Genomic DNA, 18,942 nt, shown 5'->3' on the forward strand with positions numbered 1-18,942 from the left:
ACATCATCCCCTGCTCTGATAAGAACTATTCTAGGCTAATCTGTGTGCACAGACCACTGGGGAAAGGGGCAGGGGAGTAAGGGCCAGCCTCTGTGGCCACCCTCGTGCCCATGAGTCACCATGATAACGTCCAGACACCCGGAGGTGGGGGCCAGTGTGGCAAGTGGCAGCCTTGGCCTGGCTCCGAGCCTCTGGCTTTCAAGTGTGTTTGGCGATGCCCATGTCGCTCTGTCCTTTTCTCTCTGGGACAACAGGGAATACACAGGGGCTCCTGCCTCTTCCAGTTCTACTCTGGGGCTCCGACAACCTCGTATCCAAAAACCTCACCCCAAAGCACCTTAGTGACAGTGAATACCCAGCTAATGGCCTAAGTGTCCATCACCATAAGACCAGCTAAATAGACCTCAGTGGTCCACAGGCTGAGTCCCGCCTGCTATTAAGAAGGGGTCACTGACTCGTGCTGATGCAGAAAAGCCCGAGATGGGTGCAGAGCCACACGGAGGAGGACAGCGCCTGCAGATGCGGGCGGGCAGCTCCCCAGGCCCCGGCTGGGCTCTGCCACCTGAGGCATGGACGAGGGGGTCAGCACAGAGAAGAGGGCAGGCCACATGGTTCAAGTTCATTTTGTGTAAATCAAAAATCAAAGTCAGGGGTTGGGGCGGAGCCTGGGCAGAGGGCATGCTTAGTACGCTCAAGGCCCTGGGTTCAACCCCAGCAACAAAACAGAAAAATAACAGCACCACCCCCCCCCCCCCGGGGGCTGGGACTCAGCGGTAGAGCACTTGCCTGGCCCGTGTGAGGCTCTAAGTTTGATCCTCAGCACCACATACAAATAAATAAACTAAGGTATCAGTGTCCCTCTGCAACTAAAAAATATACTTTAAAAAAACATAAAAATAACAAAGTATCAAGGACATACAAGTAATATCTGGGCTTCTGTAGGAAAGTCAGCGGGGCTCCCTGCAGAGAGGGGAAGGAGTGGGTGGGCGAAGGGGAAGGAGAGACAAGCCTCAGGGCCTCACACCCTGCACCCTGCAAATCTAAGAAAACATAGGCTAACGTCCTGGGTGTCCCCAGCCATAAGATCAAAGCTTTACGGTGACAATACCACCCTGACACAGCCCTAGGTGGGCTCCATCCTCAAACCCGCCTTACAGATGACGGGGTGCAAGGGCCACTGCTGGGCGGTTCCGGAGGGTCCTCTGTGGGCAGGACTCTTCCCCCTCCAGGCTGCTGCTCTACTTTTAAACACATTTATAAAATCACTAGCTCTCCACTGGCCAGCCCTGTCCCCAGGGCTCCTTCCTCCTCTTCCCTCTCATGAGCATAGAAAGGAGTGGCCACCCTCTCTCCTGGGCCCTGGGTCTGTTGAAGGGTGACAGAGACCCACAAGGGGCTGGATGGTGGGGAAGGCAAGAAAGAGGGAGGAGGGGCTGGGACGAGGAAGCTGCCAGCTGAAGTCCCCACCAGGCCACGCCACGGAGCACAGCCTGCAGGGGCAGCACTCGGAAAAGAAGTCACCGCCAAGTCCATAACTGGCTTGGCAAGTCCATTAAGGGGAGGACAGTGGACCGCTTGTCTCTGGCGGGTGGCGCGGTCAGAAATGTGGAGCGTCCTCAGAGGCCAGATGGCGCTGAGCGCCCGCTGTTTATCTGTGACCTTGACATCAGAAAACAAGGAAAAGGCCCACCCAGGACCCACAAGGTCCAAAGCAAGTCGTGCAGGGCTTTCCCCACCTGTCGGGTCCTGCAGGACACAGGCTGGGGAAGCCGGCCTACTCCCTGGCCGCTCTGATTTGATGCAGCCCAGCAGATGCCAGCTGCCAGCAATTTCACTTCCCCAAATTAAGAAAACTGTCGCCAATTGAAGCTGGAGTGGGGCAGGAGCGATTTGAAGGAGAATGTAATTAAATCAAGTGGGAATTTGGCTCCTCAGCCGGCGGGGATCCCGCTCGCCCCAGGTCGCAGCCCTTCCTGCAGCGGCTGATTTGCTGAGTGGGAGGCTTCACCAAGGCCAGGGCTCCCTCTGGGCCGTAGAAGCAGACAGATGAAACTCAGGCCGTGAGAAGACCGCCCTGCGCCCTGGGGCTGGCCCAGCAGCTGGCCGGGGGCCTCGCCACAAAGAGCAGGAAACCCCCTGCACCCAGGCTGGGCCGACACAGCATCAAGGTGTCCAGACACAGCCCCGCGGTGCCAAGAGGGGGGAACATCAGCGCCACCCACTGCACCCATCAGGATGTCACCTGACTGCCTGCGCAGCCCTCTGGGGCTTGGGGCCACGGCTACCAGCTGGTGGCTCTACCCAGCCCTGCAAGAGGGTCCATCCTGCTCAGAAAAGGGCACGGGCTCTGCCGGGTTCTTCCTGCGCTGAGCCTCGGGTTTCCCAGTGGAATGGGGCTAAGGAGGAGCTCAGGGAGGACCGGCCCCCTCCGCTTCACTGACCCACTGGGCCCCCTTCAGCCCCAAACCAGGTCGCTCCCAGCCCAAGGGACAGCCCCTGCCGACCCTGCCTAAAGGCCAGAGACCACACAAAGCAGGGCTGATGGTCAGGGGCCCTGCGAGTGCCAGCCCTCAGGCGGCCTCGGGCGGGAAGGCCACAGTGGGACCTGCTGGACCCCAAGCCTGAGGACGTGATCTCTGCACCCCTGCGTTGCACAGCCCCCCGGGGGTTGGGACCCGAAGTCTCCTAGGGGTCAGGGAAGGCCGGAGGAGCCCGGGAGCTGTTCAAGGCCAGGCCTTCCTGCCGCAGCACATCCAGTGACGCGTCCGCGGACCCCAGGGAGAGCGGCCTGGTGGGAGGGAAGGGGCTGGGCCCCCAGGGCGCTCACCATCTGCCCCACGCACACGCTGGCCGCCTCCATCATGGCCCCGTCAGCGATGGAGCGGGCCGACTCCTTCTCGATGTGGGGGTTTCCGGAGAGCAGCTCCTCCACCACCTGCGGGTGGGCAGAGGGCGGTGACCTGGAGCCCCCCCAAGGTGGAGGGGCAGGGAGCCGGGCAGGGCAGAAGAGCATACTTTACATTTCGATATTCTTCCAGGGTGATGCGGCCGTCGCTGTCTGAGTCGTACATGTGGAACAGAACTGGGGGCGGCCGGGGAGGGCTCAGTTAGGAGAGCCCGGCCCCCGCCCGCTCTCTGAGAGCCACACCGCACCCAGTCACCCATGATGAAACCTCAGGCCAAAACCTGAGGGGTCAAGAGCACAGGCCAGGGGGGCCGACTGACCACTGCCCAGCGGGGTGGCCTTGACCTCGGGCAAGTGACTTAACTTCCCTGAGCCTCAGTTTCCCCATCTGTGAAGTGGGAAAACAGTGTTTCCCTCGGGGTCTTGCGAGGCTGAGGAAGGCAGAGCTGGCCCACAAGGGGCAGCAGGGGCAGCAGTGTCTCTATTTCCCTCTTTATGGACACCAGCATCCTGTGGCCTGCGGCCCAGCAGAGGTGAGGAGCTAAAGGAGGTGGCCGCTCCCCACCACCCCTCACTCAGCCCTGAGCTCCCCAGCTGCTCTGCGCTGGCCACTCATCCAGCACTGACCAGAGGCCAGGCCTGAGCAGAGCTCTCCATGACCCCTTATCCCCAAGCCTGGAGGTCGGGGCTGCCAGAGACCCACCCACAGACAGCTGCTGAGGCTGGTCCAAGCTCAGGTGGCCAAACCTTAGGTTTGTATCTGTGTCCACCTGACTCCACGGTCCCCAGGGCCCCCAACCCAGCCTGCAGGGCAGTGGAAAGCTGGGTGGACGCGGTGCCCGCCTGGTCAGAGCGGCCCAGGAGTCCCCGGGCGTCAGCCCAGCGATCCCACCAGCCCCTCGTGCCCACGCCAGCGCTAAACACAGCCAAGGCCCCTGTTGACATTTTCCTGATGGCGAGACTGAGCCCGGGTTGTGGTGGACAGGGATGTCAGAGTCATGGGAAAGTCCACCGAGGACAAAGGAGATGTGACTCAGGCCACGGCTTGGACCCTGCCCTCTGGCTGGCCAGGAGCACATGTCCCCTGGAGTCAGGGGACATTGGTGGCTCCTCCAGGATGCAGGCTGGCCTTCTGCAGACCCTGCCGGGGGAGCGTCACCCTTACACTAGGGGCTCCGAGTCCTCGGTGCCACATGTGACTGCAAATGGCACCTCCACGTCCAGGTTTGAGCTCAAGGCCACTGAGCCACTGACTGGAGCAGCTGAATCGAAACCCGTGGCTCCGTGATCCCCTTCAAGTCCCAGAAAGCCACCAACTGCTGGGCCGTTTACCACGAGACCCCTGGATGTGACTTGGGAGGAGGGACACACACAACACTGCCCTTTTAGGGACTGGCCACACAAGGACACGAGCCCCCCCTCCCTTCCACGCATGGCCCACCCTCCTGCCGCAGGGTTTTGAAGAGGCGGCAGCCGGGGGCCTCGGGGACGCACATCTCAGCTTCTCTTTCCGAGACAGCTCCACCTGCTCCTCGCCCAGGGTGGTGTCGATGGGCCGGAAGTAGGACATGATGGTCAGGAAGTCCTCGAAGTTGATCTCGTCGGCCAGGCCGCTGGGCCCCTTGCGCAGGTTCCTGCGGGACATGATGGGGGGGGTTATTCAGTTACAGACAGGACCTCGTCCTTCCACGGCCACCTGTCCTCATCTGGTTCTGTATCCCGAGAACCTGCTCCGTGGGGGCCCCGAGGGGCCCAGGAGGCCAAAGCCCAGCACCTGCCAGAGCTCACCGTCCAGGAGGCTGGGAAGAGGCAGACACAGAGAGCCGTGGAGGAGGGCCACCAGGGAGGGACACCCGGGAGACTGTGGTGGGCACCAGGAGGTGGGGAAACTGAGGCGCCAAGCCATCCACTGACTCGCCCAACCCACCCTTCCCTTTATCTCAGGGGTCAGCAACTACAGCCCGAGGGCCCAACGGGGCCTGTCACTCATTTTGTATGTCACTGATTTTTGTAGGCCTGTCTGGTAAGGGGCATTTTCTTGGTTTAAAATGGTTAAAAGAAAACAAATTTTGTAAAAAAAAAAAAAAATTTTTTTTAAATGATATTTCCTGACAAGTGAGAACGACACAAAGATTAAATGTCAGCATTCATAAGACACCGCCCTGTTGGGACGCACCGTCCAGATGGCAGGAGAGCAGCAGGGCCCCATGGCCTGCAGAGCCTCGGACCCTCCCCGCCCCTGGCCCGCGTCCTCCACAGAGAGCTCGCCAGCCCCTGTTCTCGGTCACCGGTTCGAAACCTCAGTATCCTGAGAGCTGTGAGCAGCCCCAAAGGTCCTGGGGTCGTCTGATGGTGAGTCCGTACTCCTGCCACTGGCCGCCCACACGCGGCCTTTCCTGGCTTCACCCCCTCACTCAGCTCCTGGGGCCCCTGGTGCAGCCTCTGCCCTGCGTCCTCCCCGGGCAGCCAGAATGGGCTTCGCAAAATGCAAACCAAACCTGTCGTCCCCCCAATTGCCGCCTGGGCTGGCCCCTAGCACCCCTTCCTGGATTGCTTCCTCCCCAGGGACCCCAAGAGCTGGCCCCTGCCTGACGTCCTCCCTGGATATGGCCGCTGGGTTCAATGTCCACCTTCTGGACCCTTAATATTGCCTGATGGACTGATGTCCCCACCTCCGTCCTTCAGTCCACACTGCCCACAGTGGCCCTCGGTCAGCTCTGCGGAACTTCCCACCCTCTGAGTGAGGAGTCCTTGTCCCAAGGGTGAGCCCTCTTGTCCTCTGGCCAGAGGGAGGTACTAGCCTGGCTGCGTCCCCCCTGTGCCCTAGCCTCTCGGCACAAGCGGCCACCGGGCTCTCTGCCTCCTGATCACCGTGTGAGCGGCTTCCCTCCACCACACTCCTCCGCCACGTTGTCCTGCCTCACCTCCAAAGGACCGAGACCCCTGCAAACCCTGGACGTTACAGGCAGGCGTCGGGATCCAGACGTGTTCCAGGGAAGTGAAGAATGGACGCCGGGTCATGGAGGGACACCGAGGCCCCTCCCCGTGTTCAGAACCTCACAGGTGCTGACCCGTTGCTGCTCGAGTCCGGGAGGGGGCAGGGGAGACGACCTACAACTGCCCGCCGGGCCGCCCTCCTTCCAGGTCTAGCTCCCATGTCAACTCTGGAACCTGCCCTGCTTCCCGCCCCCACCCCTGGGTCTCTCTCCATTCCCTGCACAACCGCCTTTCCCCCCACTTCTGTGCCAACTGTACCCGGGGACACATTTATATTTAGTGGGGGAAAGTGACCCACTCAATTCTGAGTCCACAGCTGAGAGCCAAATGGCCTTGGGCCACGTTTTGCTCAAGAGCAGTAAAAAGCCCAGGTCTTGCATCTGGACCCACGTAGGCGCCTGTGAAGCGCCGTCTGATCAGGACAGGCTGCGTCTCGCCCTCCAGGAGGTCCCCCATGCCCTGTCCTGCCCGGCCACACTCCGCCCAGGCTCACAGTCGCGGGCCGTCTCCCTGGGCTCATCTCCATGACCACTTGGCTCGCCTTAGTTTCTGCAGTGCTGCGCAGACGCACCAGCCTCCCTGTCCTGCTGCAGAGGCCTTTCCTCGGGGCTGGGCCAAGTTCACCTGCTCAGGTGCGCATCTGAGCCTTCACGGCCGTGCACACATACCCCTGTGTGAACACCGGGCACATGCACACATGCACACACGCTCCTGCCAGGTGCCCGCTATCCCGTCCTCCTATCCAGCCTTCAACCCTAGATCCCCAAACCAGAGGCCCATGTGGACTGGACGTCAGGGGCCTCACCGCCTCAGCTGCGGGGTGGCCTGGTGGCTCACTTCTAGTGCAATCATAGCAATAGTCACACGACGTGTCTTCAGAGATGAGGTTACAAACTGTGGGGCTTCCATCTTGGGCCCCCTCACTTGGACATGTCACTCTGGAGGAAGCCAGCTGCCATCTGTGAGGCCCCCAAGATGCCTCCCAGCGGCCACAGGAAGGAACCTGGCAGCACAGCCTCCCCCAGGTGTAACTTCACCCCAGTTGATGCCTTGGCTAGGTTCATAAGAGCCTGGGCTCATTTGCAGCTGGATTCCTGACCACAGAAATGATGAGAGAGAAATACCAAGTTGGGGCTGCGGATGGGACTCTAGACTTAGCATGCCTGAGGCCCTGTGTCCCACCCCCAGTACCACAAAGGAAAGGAAAAAAAACTACCAAGTTTGAGCCATTTGTTACACAGCCAGAGATGACTAATATAGAACGCCCAGAGAGACCCAGTAAGCTGCCCAGAGTGGCCCAGCTATGAATCTAGAACCATCGGACCCCCAATTCAACATAGCCCCACAATCTGTGTTGGTTCACGAGGCTGCTCTGAGCACACAGGTGCCACAAGTCACAAAGGACATGGTGACCCTCCATCGGGCCTTTGAGGGGAGAGAGCCCACCTGTTGTCAAAGAAGGCACGGATGATTTTGGATCGGATCGGGTTGAGCTCCAGGTCGGGGACGTTGTTGAAGTTCTCCTTGCTGGTTTCCAAGAGGAGAAACGCCAGGGAAAGAACAAGAAGAAAGCACACATCAGCCAGTGTCACCCTCACGTGCCCAGCTGCACCGCTCTATCCCCAGCAGGCCTCCCAAGGAAGAGATCAGAGTTAAGAGAGGGTTGAAATGGGCCTCACATCCCCTCTGCCCACCTGGAGACTTGAGAATCCGAGACAGACTGGACATTGGTGCAGACACAAAGGGTGTGTACCCCATTCTGGATGGCTGTCCTCAGGCCCCAGGAAGGGAACCCCTACTTTGCCTGCTCTGGGCTCTGAGCAGCAGGATGCTGGCTGGGAGCTTTGGGAAACAGTCAGTTCCTCAAGAGCCAACAGTCACCACATGACCCAGCACCACACACCTAGGTATGAGCCCAGGAGAACTGAACGAACACCTGTACTTCACAGCAACATCACTCACAGTAGCCAGAGGAGAGAGGATCCAGATGTCTGCAGGCTGGTGAAAGGGCAGACTGTGGTATGTCCATTCAGAGGACTATGACTCAGCCCTAAGGGGCAACGATTCCTGCTACCTCCCAGAGGAGCCTCAAAGACATGATGGCAAGTGAAAGAAGCCAGTCACAAATGGTCACAAATTCCGACTGCACTTAGATAAAGTGTCCAGAGCAGGCTAGTCCATGACATAGAACAGGGTTGCCAGGGGCTGGGGTTGGAGGATGGAAAGTGACATCTGAAAGAATTTGGCTTCTTCTTGGGGTGACATACATGTTCTGGGCTTGATGGTGGTGCTGGATGTAGGACTCTCACTAAAGCCCACTGAATCCTGCATTTTAATAGGTGAGCTACATGGCAGATGAATTTGATTTCAGTAAAGCTGTTTTTTAAAAGCCACCACCTGTGGGCTTGGGGCAGGGAGCGTTGTTTCCAGTGAGGGTGCCCGGGAGCCGGCACAGCTCCCCCAGGCTGGGGCTCAGGCACCGCTACACCCTTCACCTGCCTGTCCTCCTTCCCTGTTCTTGGAAGCTGCTTCCTGTTCACCTCTTGCCTGGGCTCTGGATGCCCATGGACAGTGATCTCAGGAGGGACCCAGGGCACAGGCTGCTGCTCCTGAGGAACAAGGTGACACGCACAGCCGGGGAGGTGGGAAGACAGTTGTGAGCCTTGGGACTCCGACCCTGGGCAGACTCATGCTGGGCGAGGTATGAGCCATGCCCCAAGCACACGGCTCAGCCCACGCTGCCCGCCCCTCACGGGGGCCCAGAGGCCAGGCAGACACAGGCGTGAGCAGGACCAGGCTGCCTCCTGGATCCCCTCAGTTTTCCTCACCCCCAAGAGGCTGTTTGTCCTTCCCTTGTGGCTGGGCTCGCTGGTGGCAGATGGCCAAACTCTGGAGACGGCGTCAGTGCAGGAGCCCATTCCGAGGGAGGAGGCGCTCAGAGCAGTTGGCCCAGAGTGACGGGATGTTAGGCAGTCATAAAAAAATAATGGAAATTTGGGGACCATAAAAAGGGATGAAGTAAGGCAGGCGTGGGAGTGTCCACCTGTAGTCCCTGCTACTCGGGAGGCTGAGGCTGGAGGATCACATGTTCGAGGCCAGGCTGGGCAACGTAGCAAGACCCCCATCTCCAGACCAAACCAAGCCTACCACAGAGGATGGCTCCACACGAACCCCAGAAACGTCCTGCTAAGAAGAGGCGCGCAGGCCACACGCATGACGTTAATCATCTAAAATGCCCAGAAGAGGTGACTCCGGAGACGGGAAGCACAGCACTGGCTTCCAGGGGCCGGGTGATGGCGAATGGCCCTGGGGTCTCATTTATAAGAGGTTCTAAACTCCATCTCAGACTTTAAACAGACGAATTATACAATATCTACATTAAATCTCCATGACACTATTTACAAACCTCCCTGAACTGTTACAGAAGGAGCCCTGAGCTAGGACTCCATTCACACCCGGGGCACAGAGTGTGCCCAGGAACCCTCAGCTAGCAGTCAGGGTGATGCCAGCTCCCTGGGGGCGGTGACCTGGGCTGGGAACGCTCTGCTGGGCAGTCCCCGCCACGAGAGTCCCTCCCGGGTACTTTTCTCTGAGCACATCAGGTCCCCATGTGCTAGGACAGCATGCTGCCCTCCCACCTTGGCTGGAGGGGACCACAGGACACGGGGCAGAGAGACCAGGCCCTGGAAAGGAACAAGCCGAGGTTACCAGGGGAGACAATCGGTCCACAAAGTCACGATTGGGTGACGGACAGCGACAGCTCGTGTTCCCTGTGCGAGTGACCTGGCCAGGCCCCCTCTACCCGGAAGCGCCTCATGGTGGCTCTGTGGTCCCTGACCTAACAGGTGTGGCACAGAGAGGTTCCATGACCTGTCCAGCTCAGCCAGCTGGGGTTGGAGTGTCACACGGGACCCCCATGCAGGACCCCCAAGCCACCCTGCCCTGCATTTCTCAAAGTCCCCATCCCTGACTGAGAAAGGGACCAGCAGAGCTGGAGAGGGAACTAGGGGGAACAGGACAAAGCCACTCTGCAAGCAGGCGGCCCAGGGCACCCAGAGCCTCCGGCTCTCCTTGCTGGGGCCTGGTGGAGAGGCCCGGAGCCCAGCTCCTGGCATCCGCCCGGGCCGTGCACTGCTCTGCTACCCTGGTCAAGCGACTCTGCCTCTCTGAGCCACAGTCTCCTCCTCTGGAAACGGGAGTCTCGCACGGTCTGTGTGCAGCTCATGTGACCAATTCGTGACACACTTAGCACCTGCTGTATACTGAGTGCGCCATAGATGGCAGTTTTCAGGCCAGGGAATACAAGCGCCTGTGGAGGGGACCCTGGGTGTCCAGTGCCAGGCCCAGCTCCTTCCCCGGGTCAAGCTGTCCAGGCCCAGGGAGGAGAGCAGTGGGAAGGAGGGAGGGAGGTGCCGTTCCCTAGCTCCAGTGGTCACGGGGCTGCAAGGTCTCCCTCAGGGACACCCGGCACCTGCCAGCCTCGGACCCACCAGCAGCCCAGAGCCCGGGGGAGGCTTTTGGTGCCATCGACCCTGGTGTCAGCCTGTCCTCCCCTCCTCCCCGCCCGCCCCCAGGTGCCCGCTGGCCAGGTTGAACTGGCCGGGCGGAGGTGTCCTGCCAGGGGACTGTGCTCTGCCTCTCCTCGGAGCCCAGGCTGGGACCAGAGCCAACTTACAGTGACCAGCGTCCACTAGCGCTGCCCCAGGGGACATCAGAGCATGGGGTTGGCCCACCAGGGCCCTGGGGACCCACACCTCCTCTGAGGAGCTCAAGCCCTGAAGTGCTCTCACCATGCCAGGCTGTGCCAGTCACCGTGAGGTTTAACCACGCGTCCACACACCCACAGCAACACGGCGAGGCCCAGAGAGGCGAAGTGACTAACCTGCAGTCACACGGCCAGCGCGAGGGCTCTGTCCTCCGCCTGCCTCCCTCCAGGCCGCTTCTTCCCCTGGCCACTTCCTCCCCCTAGGCTGTGCATTTTAACTTAAAGTGAAAGAGAGGGGACCAGAGTTGTGGCTCGGGGGTAGAGCTCTTGCCCATAGGTGCCAAGTCTTGGGTTCCATCCCCAGCACAAAAAGAGAGGGGGCGGGAGGAGAGTGGCATCTACTCCCTGAGGCCCCGTTAGGAACCCAGGGACAGGCAGGACAGGCATCTGGCCCAGGGGGGAATGAGATTAAAATCACCAGTGAAGGCTGCTGGCCCCTCCGGAGCCGCGGTGTGGGCTGGTGTCCTTAGGCCGCTGGGGCCGGCGCAGCTGCAACCGTCTCTGTACTTTGGGCCCCGAGTCCGGCTTAACCCCACGGAGGCTGCAAGCCAAGCCCACAGCGAGGTCCCAGATTCTCAGCCCCCGCTCTCTGCAGGCCCAGGGCTCCCCACCCAGCCAGGCCACCTGTCCTCCCCTGCCCAGCTCCACCAAGTCCCCACCCTGCGCTGCCCGATGCTCCCCTGTGGGAATCTGAGGCCCCCGGCTCTCCAAGGCAGGGACGGCATCTCATCTAGCAGGTGGGTGTCCAGGCAAGGCCCAGCCCGTCACCTGAGGACACAGGGGGACCAGAGAGCAGGCCTCGGGGGTCTGCTGCAAGAGACGACGGCAGTCTGGGGGTGCACAGGGAGAAGTGGGGGGACAGCAAGCATGGGCTCCTGGAGGGAGGAGCCGCAGTGTCTGCTGAGCCCGCAGAAGCAGGGGTGAGCCCCAGAGGGACACCAGGGGAGACTTAGGAGATTCAGCCACTGGAAGGGTGAGGTCTGGGGACAGACAGGGACAACTGGGAGGGCTGATGAGGGCTCGCTTGGGACATGAGGCAGGTGGGGTTGCTGCAGGAGTGTGGGGTCTGTCTGGCTGGAGGCGCAACTCTGGGGGTTAATGTGCAGGGGGGGTTTCAAGTCATGAGAGTGTATTTTAGCTCAAGGACAACAGGAAGCTGTCCAGCCATATGACGGCGGGTGACCTGTCCCCACCTCTCCATCTCCCACCCTCAAGCTAGGGAAGTTGGGTCCTCTCCACCTTCACACCCAGAAGCTCCTCCCCTCCCCGCTGGTCTCAGCCCAGATGTGGCCTCCTCTGAGGAGCCTTCCCTGACTGCCCATCCTGAGGTCCCTGTCCCCACCACGGTCCCAAGGGTGGCACCCTCTCTGCCCCTTCCTCCATCACACCATGACACCTAACAGCCTCGCTCTATGCTCGCTCTCGCCAGCTCTGCCTACCCTCTGCGCCCCTTCCCCTCTCCCAGGAGATCTGCCCTAGAACCTCCCACAGAAGGCCCTGGGCGCCTCTCGTCGGGGAGCAGGGACGGCGTCAGCACCCCACACCTTGGGGAGAGGATCTCTGGACACCGCGCACGTGAGTGCCGCCATTAATCCAAGACCCGGGGAGCTGCTCTGGAAACACCTCTGCACCCCATCCCACCACCCCGACGCCTCCAGCTCCCCTTCCCACACCTGCTCCCAAACCCCTCCGTACAGACAGGGAGCCCCCCAGGTGGCGGAAGGGAGCTCTCGCTAACTCGGGGAACCTATCGATCCTGACCGTGACATGCCCTGGGGAGGGTGACAGGGCCCCAGCTTCACTGTCTCGAGGACTTCTACAGCACTGCCACGACCCCGGCAGGTCACAAGCAAAGGGACCTAACTCTGGGGACAGCGACGTGACTGCAGGGTTGGGGCTTTGGCTCTGCGGATGGCAGTTGAACCCCACCCCTGGCTGTGCGGGCAGAACTGCTCTAACCTCAGTGTCTTCACTGGTGAAATGGGTCCAAGGTGCGAACCTCTGAAAATCCTGGAGAACCCCAAGGCCACACAGCCCAGCCGGAACCCCGGTGCCTGGCCACTCCTGGCAGCTGGGACTTCCGCGGACGCGCGTGACCCCACTCTGACTTCCGAGGGAAAAGCGATGGTGGGAAGCCCCCACAGGACCTGAAGTCAGGACGCTTTGTGGTGGCCCTGCATGGCTCCGCTCTTGGTGAAGTCGCCTGCCTTCCCCATGCATGCCTGGGGCTGGGTCCACCCCAACATCACTCCACATTCAACATCATGAGGTTTAAACTACCCAGATCTGGGCCTTGTGAAGAACCCCACGAGCCACACCTATAATCCCAGCATTCGGGAGGCGGAGGCAGAAGGATTGCAAGCTTGAGGTTAACCTGGGCAACTTAAAAGACCCATCTCAAGATCCAAAGGGCTGGGTGTGCAGCTCAGCGGCAGAGCACTTGCTTAGCATGTGCGAGGCCCTGGGTTCAATCCCAGGTTCTTCCCTCCCCAAAAGAGGGTATACCTAAAAGTGGGGTCCTCAGGCGGGGCAGTAAATGCTTCAGGGTCAACCTGCCCCCAGAAGTTCTCAGGTGATTTTTGAGACAGAGGGGTCCAGACAGGACATGGGTAGAAAATGGCATATCTAAGATGAAAATCTGGCTCCTCCACTTAGAAGCTGTGTGACCAAGAGGCTCACTCTTGCTGAGGCTGGCTTTGAACTCTCGATCCTCTCTCAGAGCCCTGCTTCCTGCCTGCCACGTGGAGAGAGCAAGTGTTCCTACAGCTTCCTGTGGGGCTGTGCAGGACCAAAGGGACACGCCCCTCTGCCCCGCACCCTTGACAAGCTCAAAGAACAGCAGCCTCACCTGTGGGCAGTTCTCACGCGCCCGACCCCAGATCCTCTTTGCCTGGGCTCTTTTCACAGGTTTGAGCATCCTTAATTAATGACCAGCAACTGGACAATGCCACACCATGAGACCGAGTTTCACACAAAGTTAAGAGATGAAATTCACCTATGCACATAAATTGTGTTTGAGACATGGGTGAATTTCATGTTTGGACTTGGGTCCTGTCCCCAAAATATCCTATTACAAATAGGCGATCTGGGGAGGGTGGGGAGGGCCACCGTTTCACCTGAGCCCCTGTCCTGCTGGTGAGGAGCGGGAAGACAGAGAATCAGTGTCAACACAGAGGTGGTGCAGAGTCACATAAGAGCTGTTGGCAGCTGTCCCACCGAGGAAGACCTACTGTGCGCTGTCCTGGGTGCTGAGCGTCTGCAGCGCTAGTTAGAAATGCAGTTCCAAAGCCCACCCCAGACCTGCCCAGGCAAAGCCTGTATCTTTTTTTTTTTTGTACCAGGGATTGAACTCAGGGGCACTGGACCACTGAGCTGCATCCCCAGCCCTATTTTGTATTTCATTAAGAGACAGGATCTCACTGAGGTGCTTAGGGCCTCACTTTTGCCGAGGCTGACTTTGAACTCGCCATCCTCCTGCCTCAGCCTCCCCAGCTGCTGGGATGACAGGTGTGCGCCACCGCGCCGGGTCAAAGCCTGTATCGCAGCAGCTTGCCAGGTGATTTGCACAGGCACTCGAGTTGGCATGGGGCACACTCTTCCAAGATTCTCCCAAAGCCCTTGCTGGGCTGCGAGGCAATATAGACACTGGAACCAAAACCCCGAACGGCCTCCCTTTCCAGGCCTTCTCCTGCCCACAGTGCTCAGCCCCACTCTGCACCCTCCTCCACAGGGTGCGGTGGAAGGACCCAGCCCTGGTCTCCGTCATCTGCAGGCATCTGCTCCAATGGGGGGACCGTGCCCACTTCTCCACAAGAAGACTCAGAGAAACAGGCGGCTGGCCCAAAGCCACACAGCCAATGGCAGGAAGGATTCAACTAGGGATTTGCTTCCCAAACCTGGGGTTTGCCTCTCCATCCCTCAAGTCTCTCACCAGCCAGACCCAGGTCTTCACAGCTGGGGCGGGGCAGCACGCCTAATTTGCATGTCCAGCTCCTGGTCATGGTGATTGGCTCAGACTCAGACATGCGATCCCATGAGAGCCAATGAGAGGCCGGGTGGCTTACACTTGGCTCAGGCTCTCTCTCCTGGGGGTGCCGGGAACTTAGCGGGCAGGTGAGTGGCCCTGAGGGTGCTGGTCCTGGTTGCCCTTGACTTTGGATAAGTCAAGACTGCAAGAACCAAGCCACCACCAGCATCCGGGCTCTTGAAAGGGATGCTCTGAGATCAGGATGCCCTAGAGCAACAATGTGCCTTTGTTCAGGCAGACAAGAGAAGGTGGAGACGTTGGTGTTGGTTTCCATAAAAGGAAGGTGACATTTAAGTCTGTCTACTAAGGAGGAGGAAGTTTTCCTGGACTATTTAAAGGTTTTAAAGCTCCAGTGACTGTCACCTTGAGGCCCTGGATGTTTATTTGAGGACACATCTGTTAGAAAGTCTGTGGTAGAAATCTGCTCCTGTGGGACAGTCAGCTGGGCTTGCTGCAGCCAGACCTGAAGCTCTCTGGCCCACTGTGTGACCACCCGACCCCTCGACGCCAAGGCCCCCTCACCAACCTCCTTCCAAACTACTCAGCCAGCCCCAGGCACCGCCAAGGCATTCTTTCCCATTTAAAAAAAAAACAAAAACAACTTGGATGGCATCTAGAAGAGTAACTTTTAAAACACGGTCGAGAAGATCAATTTTCCTTGACAGAAACTTGAGGCTGTAAATAATGGAAGGAAGCAGAATCCCAAGACAGGGGCCTTGGGACCACACTGGCACCCTGCACCACACGACTCACCTTGTGCGCCCAGCGGTGGGCAGGGTCCTGGTGCTTGGGTGGCCCAGGGGCTGCTCCTCCCCTCTCCTTCCTCCACTCCAGTTAAAAATCTCTGGTCCCAATACAAACAGAAGTGGCTTGTCCCCTCCAGCTAGGGGACATCTTGTCTTAGAAGGGACCAGAAGAATTTAAACAACTGCAGGCTTGTTTCAGGACAGGGGCCACCCGGGGCTCTCCCAACCCTCCGCTGCCCTCAGGGAAGAGAAAAACAAAGGAAAGTCCCCGAGCGCCACAGGCCCAGCCTGGTGCCCGCGCCAGCCAGTGGCAGGTCTTACCGGATGGTGGGCTGGTCTCCACTCAGCTGCTTAAACCTCCGGTGCAGCTGCTCGATCTGCTCCGAGGAGACTGACAGTAGAGAAAGAAAAGGAAAAGAAGATACGCGTCACTGACAGAGGAACTTGGGAGACCAGAGGAGGCTGTGGACACTCTTCTGCCCCCTCCTCACCTGGGTGCTGGGGTCCTTGTCATGACAGCACCCACCCAGGAAAAACTCAAGGCTGGACAAGCAAGTGGAGGGTCCCCACTGTGCCTGGCAGAGCAGCCCTGGGGTTACCCGCTCTCTTAGTAGTAACACAACTGTGAACTAATAACAGGGCAGACAGACCTCGCCATCCTCTCTCAACCATGGTCCAGCCCCAGCCCACTAAGGACAAAGCTGGATCTACTTATGTGACCTCCTCTCTGACTTCACAGGATGGGGTTTTTCCAAGCTGAGAAAGGCAGATTAAGAGTTAGATGAAGCTGGGCGCTGTGGTGCACGCCTGCAACCCCAGCAGCTTGGGAGGCTGAGGCAGGAGGATCACAAGTTAGAGGCCAGTTTCAGTGACTTAGCAAAAGTCTGTCAGATCAACGTAGGAATGAATACAGAGCTGGGATATGGCTCAGTGGTAGAGTGGCTCTGTGTTCAATCCCCAGTAACCCCCCAACCCCACCACCCACGCACCCCCCTCCACACACACACACACATACACACATGCAGAGGAGAAGGCTGATGTGGAAAGCTGTTTGAGAATCTTGGAGTAAGAAATGTTCCAAGAATCTGATGCCATGAGGGCAGGGAAAGGGAAGGGCTCAAGTTTTGATCCCGGTGGCCGTGGGGGACGATCTGAACCCACTCAAGCTCCCAGAACACCTCTGTGTCTTCAACACTTCACTCTTGGCAGAGCCACTTCTGAGATGGGACCCTCTGGGTTCTGGGCTTTCTAAGGGGCGCGCCCACAGGTCGGGGGCTTGTTTTACGGAACACAGGCATTCTCATTTCATCTGCACAAGGGATGTCCTCTGTGTCCTCCTGCAAGGGAGGACACAGAGTGATCTTGGTGTGACCACTTGAGTACGGCCACAGAGAGGGGTTAAGGTCACATGATCTGCACATGGTGGAGCTGGAACTCCATCACAGCCTGCCCTGCCTGCCCTGCAGTCATTATCTGCCCTCAAGGCCTTCAGGGCTGGCTCCTGGGGACTGTGTGTAGCCCAGGCAAAGCTTCCCGGGGCAGTGGCTGGGCTGGGGGCTGCCGTCCCCCCACAGTCCTCTCAGCACCCCCGGCCCGCAAGTCCCCAGCTCCTCTTGCTACAGGAACATGGACTTGCTGGGCCAACTGGTCACTCCCCCGCCCCCCAACAGGCTCAAGCTGTGCTCTCTTCAAGAATCCGCAGCTCAGACTCCTCAAGCATCCTGAGCAGCTGCTGTTGGTAGGAAGTCGTCTTGGAGGCTGCCAACCAGGGCTGGGCGCGGCTCCAGGCATTAGCTCATCTGCCATGTGGCGCCCTGGAGGGGCGGCATCCCCGCCTTGCCCGCGCACACACGGATACTTGGAAAGGTTAAGTAACCCGCAGGGGCAACCTCGAGCCTTTATGGAGGAAAACGTGGCCATCTTGTCACAGGTATGTCAGCAAGGACACTGACTGGCCCACCCAATGTCCCCGCAGTCCCATGCCCCAAGAATGTGTGGGAGGATGCCCGTGAGCACCATGAGATCACCCTGGACTGAAGACTGTCCCCTGCCCAGCAATGGCACAGAGTCACTGTGCTAAAGGGTGATGCGTGGATAACTGAATAGTATTCAGCAACGAAAAAGGAAACCATAGAACAATGAGCAAAAAGGAGCCAGCCCTGAAAGAGTGAGGGCGTGAGGAGTCTGAGGCCAAAGGACAGTGGGTGTCAATAATAAATAACTGGGTCCTCCCGGGAAGGCGGGGCTGATTCCACAGGAAAGGAAATCAAATGCTAATGCATCCAGAGCCCTTCACCTGTTGCCTAGGCGACTGCCTGCAGGAACCTTCCTCCCACAAGTTGCTAATGGAGTACCTCCTGGGTGGGCGCCTCCTTCCCTGCCCTTTGGGCAGACTCGGAAGGGCACCCCTGGAAGGCTTCCCTCCCCTCCTCTTGGCCCAAGGCAGGCAGGACTCAGCTACAGAGTTAGAGCTGAGGGGTACAGGGGAGTGTGGGTGCTGGGAATGTCCCACTTCCCGATTTGGACCCAGGTCACACGTGTGTGTTCTTGGAAAGGTCACGGGGCTGGGTGCTCATACATGCATGTACATGTGTGTGCTCTGTGTGCGTGTTAGATCATTAAAAAAAAAACTTTGTAAAGTTTCAGTCATTCTACTTAGTGGAAATCTATCCAGGAAAAAAAAAGTGAACCCCACAGGTCCCAAAAATGAACATGTCACTGTGTCATTCCTTATGCAGGTGGGGTATCCCTTATCTGAAATCCTTGGGACCATATATTTCAGATTTTGGATTTTTTTCCAGATTTTGGACTATTTGCATATATATGGTGAAATACCATGGGAATGGAACCTGAGGCTACACGTGAAATTCATTTGTTTCACATGCACTTTATGTAGATAGGCTCAAGGTGGCTTTGTGTGACATTTAGTTTGTATGTGAAACAAAGTTTCTGTACATTGTGTCACCAGACTTGTGACATGGTATTCAACCCGAGTGCCTGTCAAAAGCAGACTGTCCAATACATTACAGTGTGTTTAGCAAAAAAAAAAATTAAAAAGGATTCTGGCTTTAAAAGCGACAATTGTGACGGTGGCACCTGTGGTCCCAGTGACTCAGGAGGCTGAGGCAGAAGAACTGCTTGCTTGAACCCAGGAGTTTGAGGCCAGCCTGAGCAGTTATCCAGACCTCACCTCAAAACAACGATGATCACGTGTTTGACGTGGTGAGACATTCCAAATAGTGTTTGGCTACAAAGCCACTGTGACACCGTGTTGGAAATGGGTCAATATATACAAATGCGTATGTGATAATAAAGCCCCATGAGTTATTTCCCCCAAAATAGTAGCAATTAACTCTCAAGATTGGAATTAAGGACTTTGTTTTACTTCATATTCATTTATAGGCTCCAATTTTTCTCCGTCCCATGTATTAGTCCTAGAACACAGCTCTCAGGACACATTGGGGCCCACATGGGGCAAAACATTTGTAATGAGAAGCCCTTG

At 58.3% G+C, this 18,942-nt stretch overlaps 1 protein-coding gene across 2 annotated transcripts in view; it reads right to left on the bottom strand.

Annotated features, from left to right (window-relative positions):
• TESC (tescalcin) overlaps positions 1-18,942 on the bottom strand; it is a 50,989-nt gene that overhangs the window by 17,373 nt on the left and 14,674 nt on the right. For both annotated transcript variants that reach the window (XR_014021265.1, XM_081287987.1), the window contains exons 2-6: positions 15,762-15,831; positions 7,349-7,429; positions 4,400-4,539; positions 3,021-3,082; positions 2,828-2,935 (exon numbers count right to left, since the gene is read on the bottom strand). Coding sequence is in view for 1 of the 2 variants with exons in the window: in XM_081287987.1 (XP_081144113.1) it covers positions 2,828-2,935; positions 3,021-3,082; positions 4,400-4,539; positions 7,349-7,429; positions 15,762-15,831 (461 nt within the window). In the remaining variant the exon portion in view is untranslated. The remainder of the gene's footprint in view (positions 1-2,827; positions 2,936-3,020; positions 3,083-4,399; positions 4,540-7,348; positions 7,430-15,761; positions 15,832-18,942) is intronic.

This window comes from Spermophilus citellus (assembly GCF_964194105.1).
Source record: "Spermophilus citellus genome assembly, chromosome: 3".
Lineage (NCBI taxonomy): Eukaryota > Metazoa > Chordata > Mammalia > Rodentia > Sciuridae > Spermophilus > Spermophilus citellus.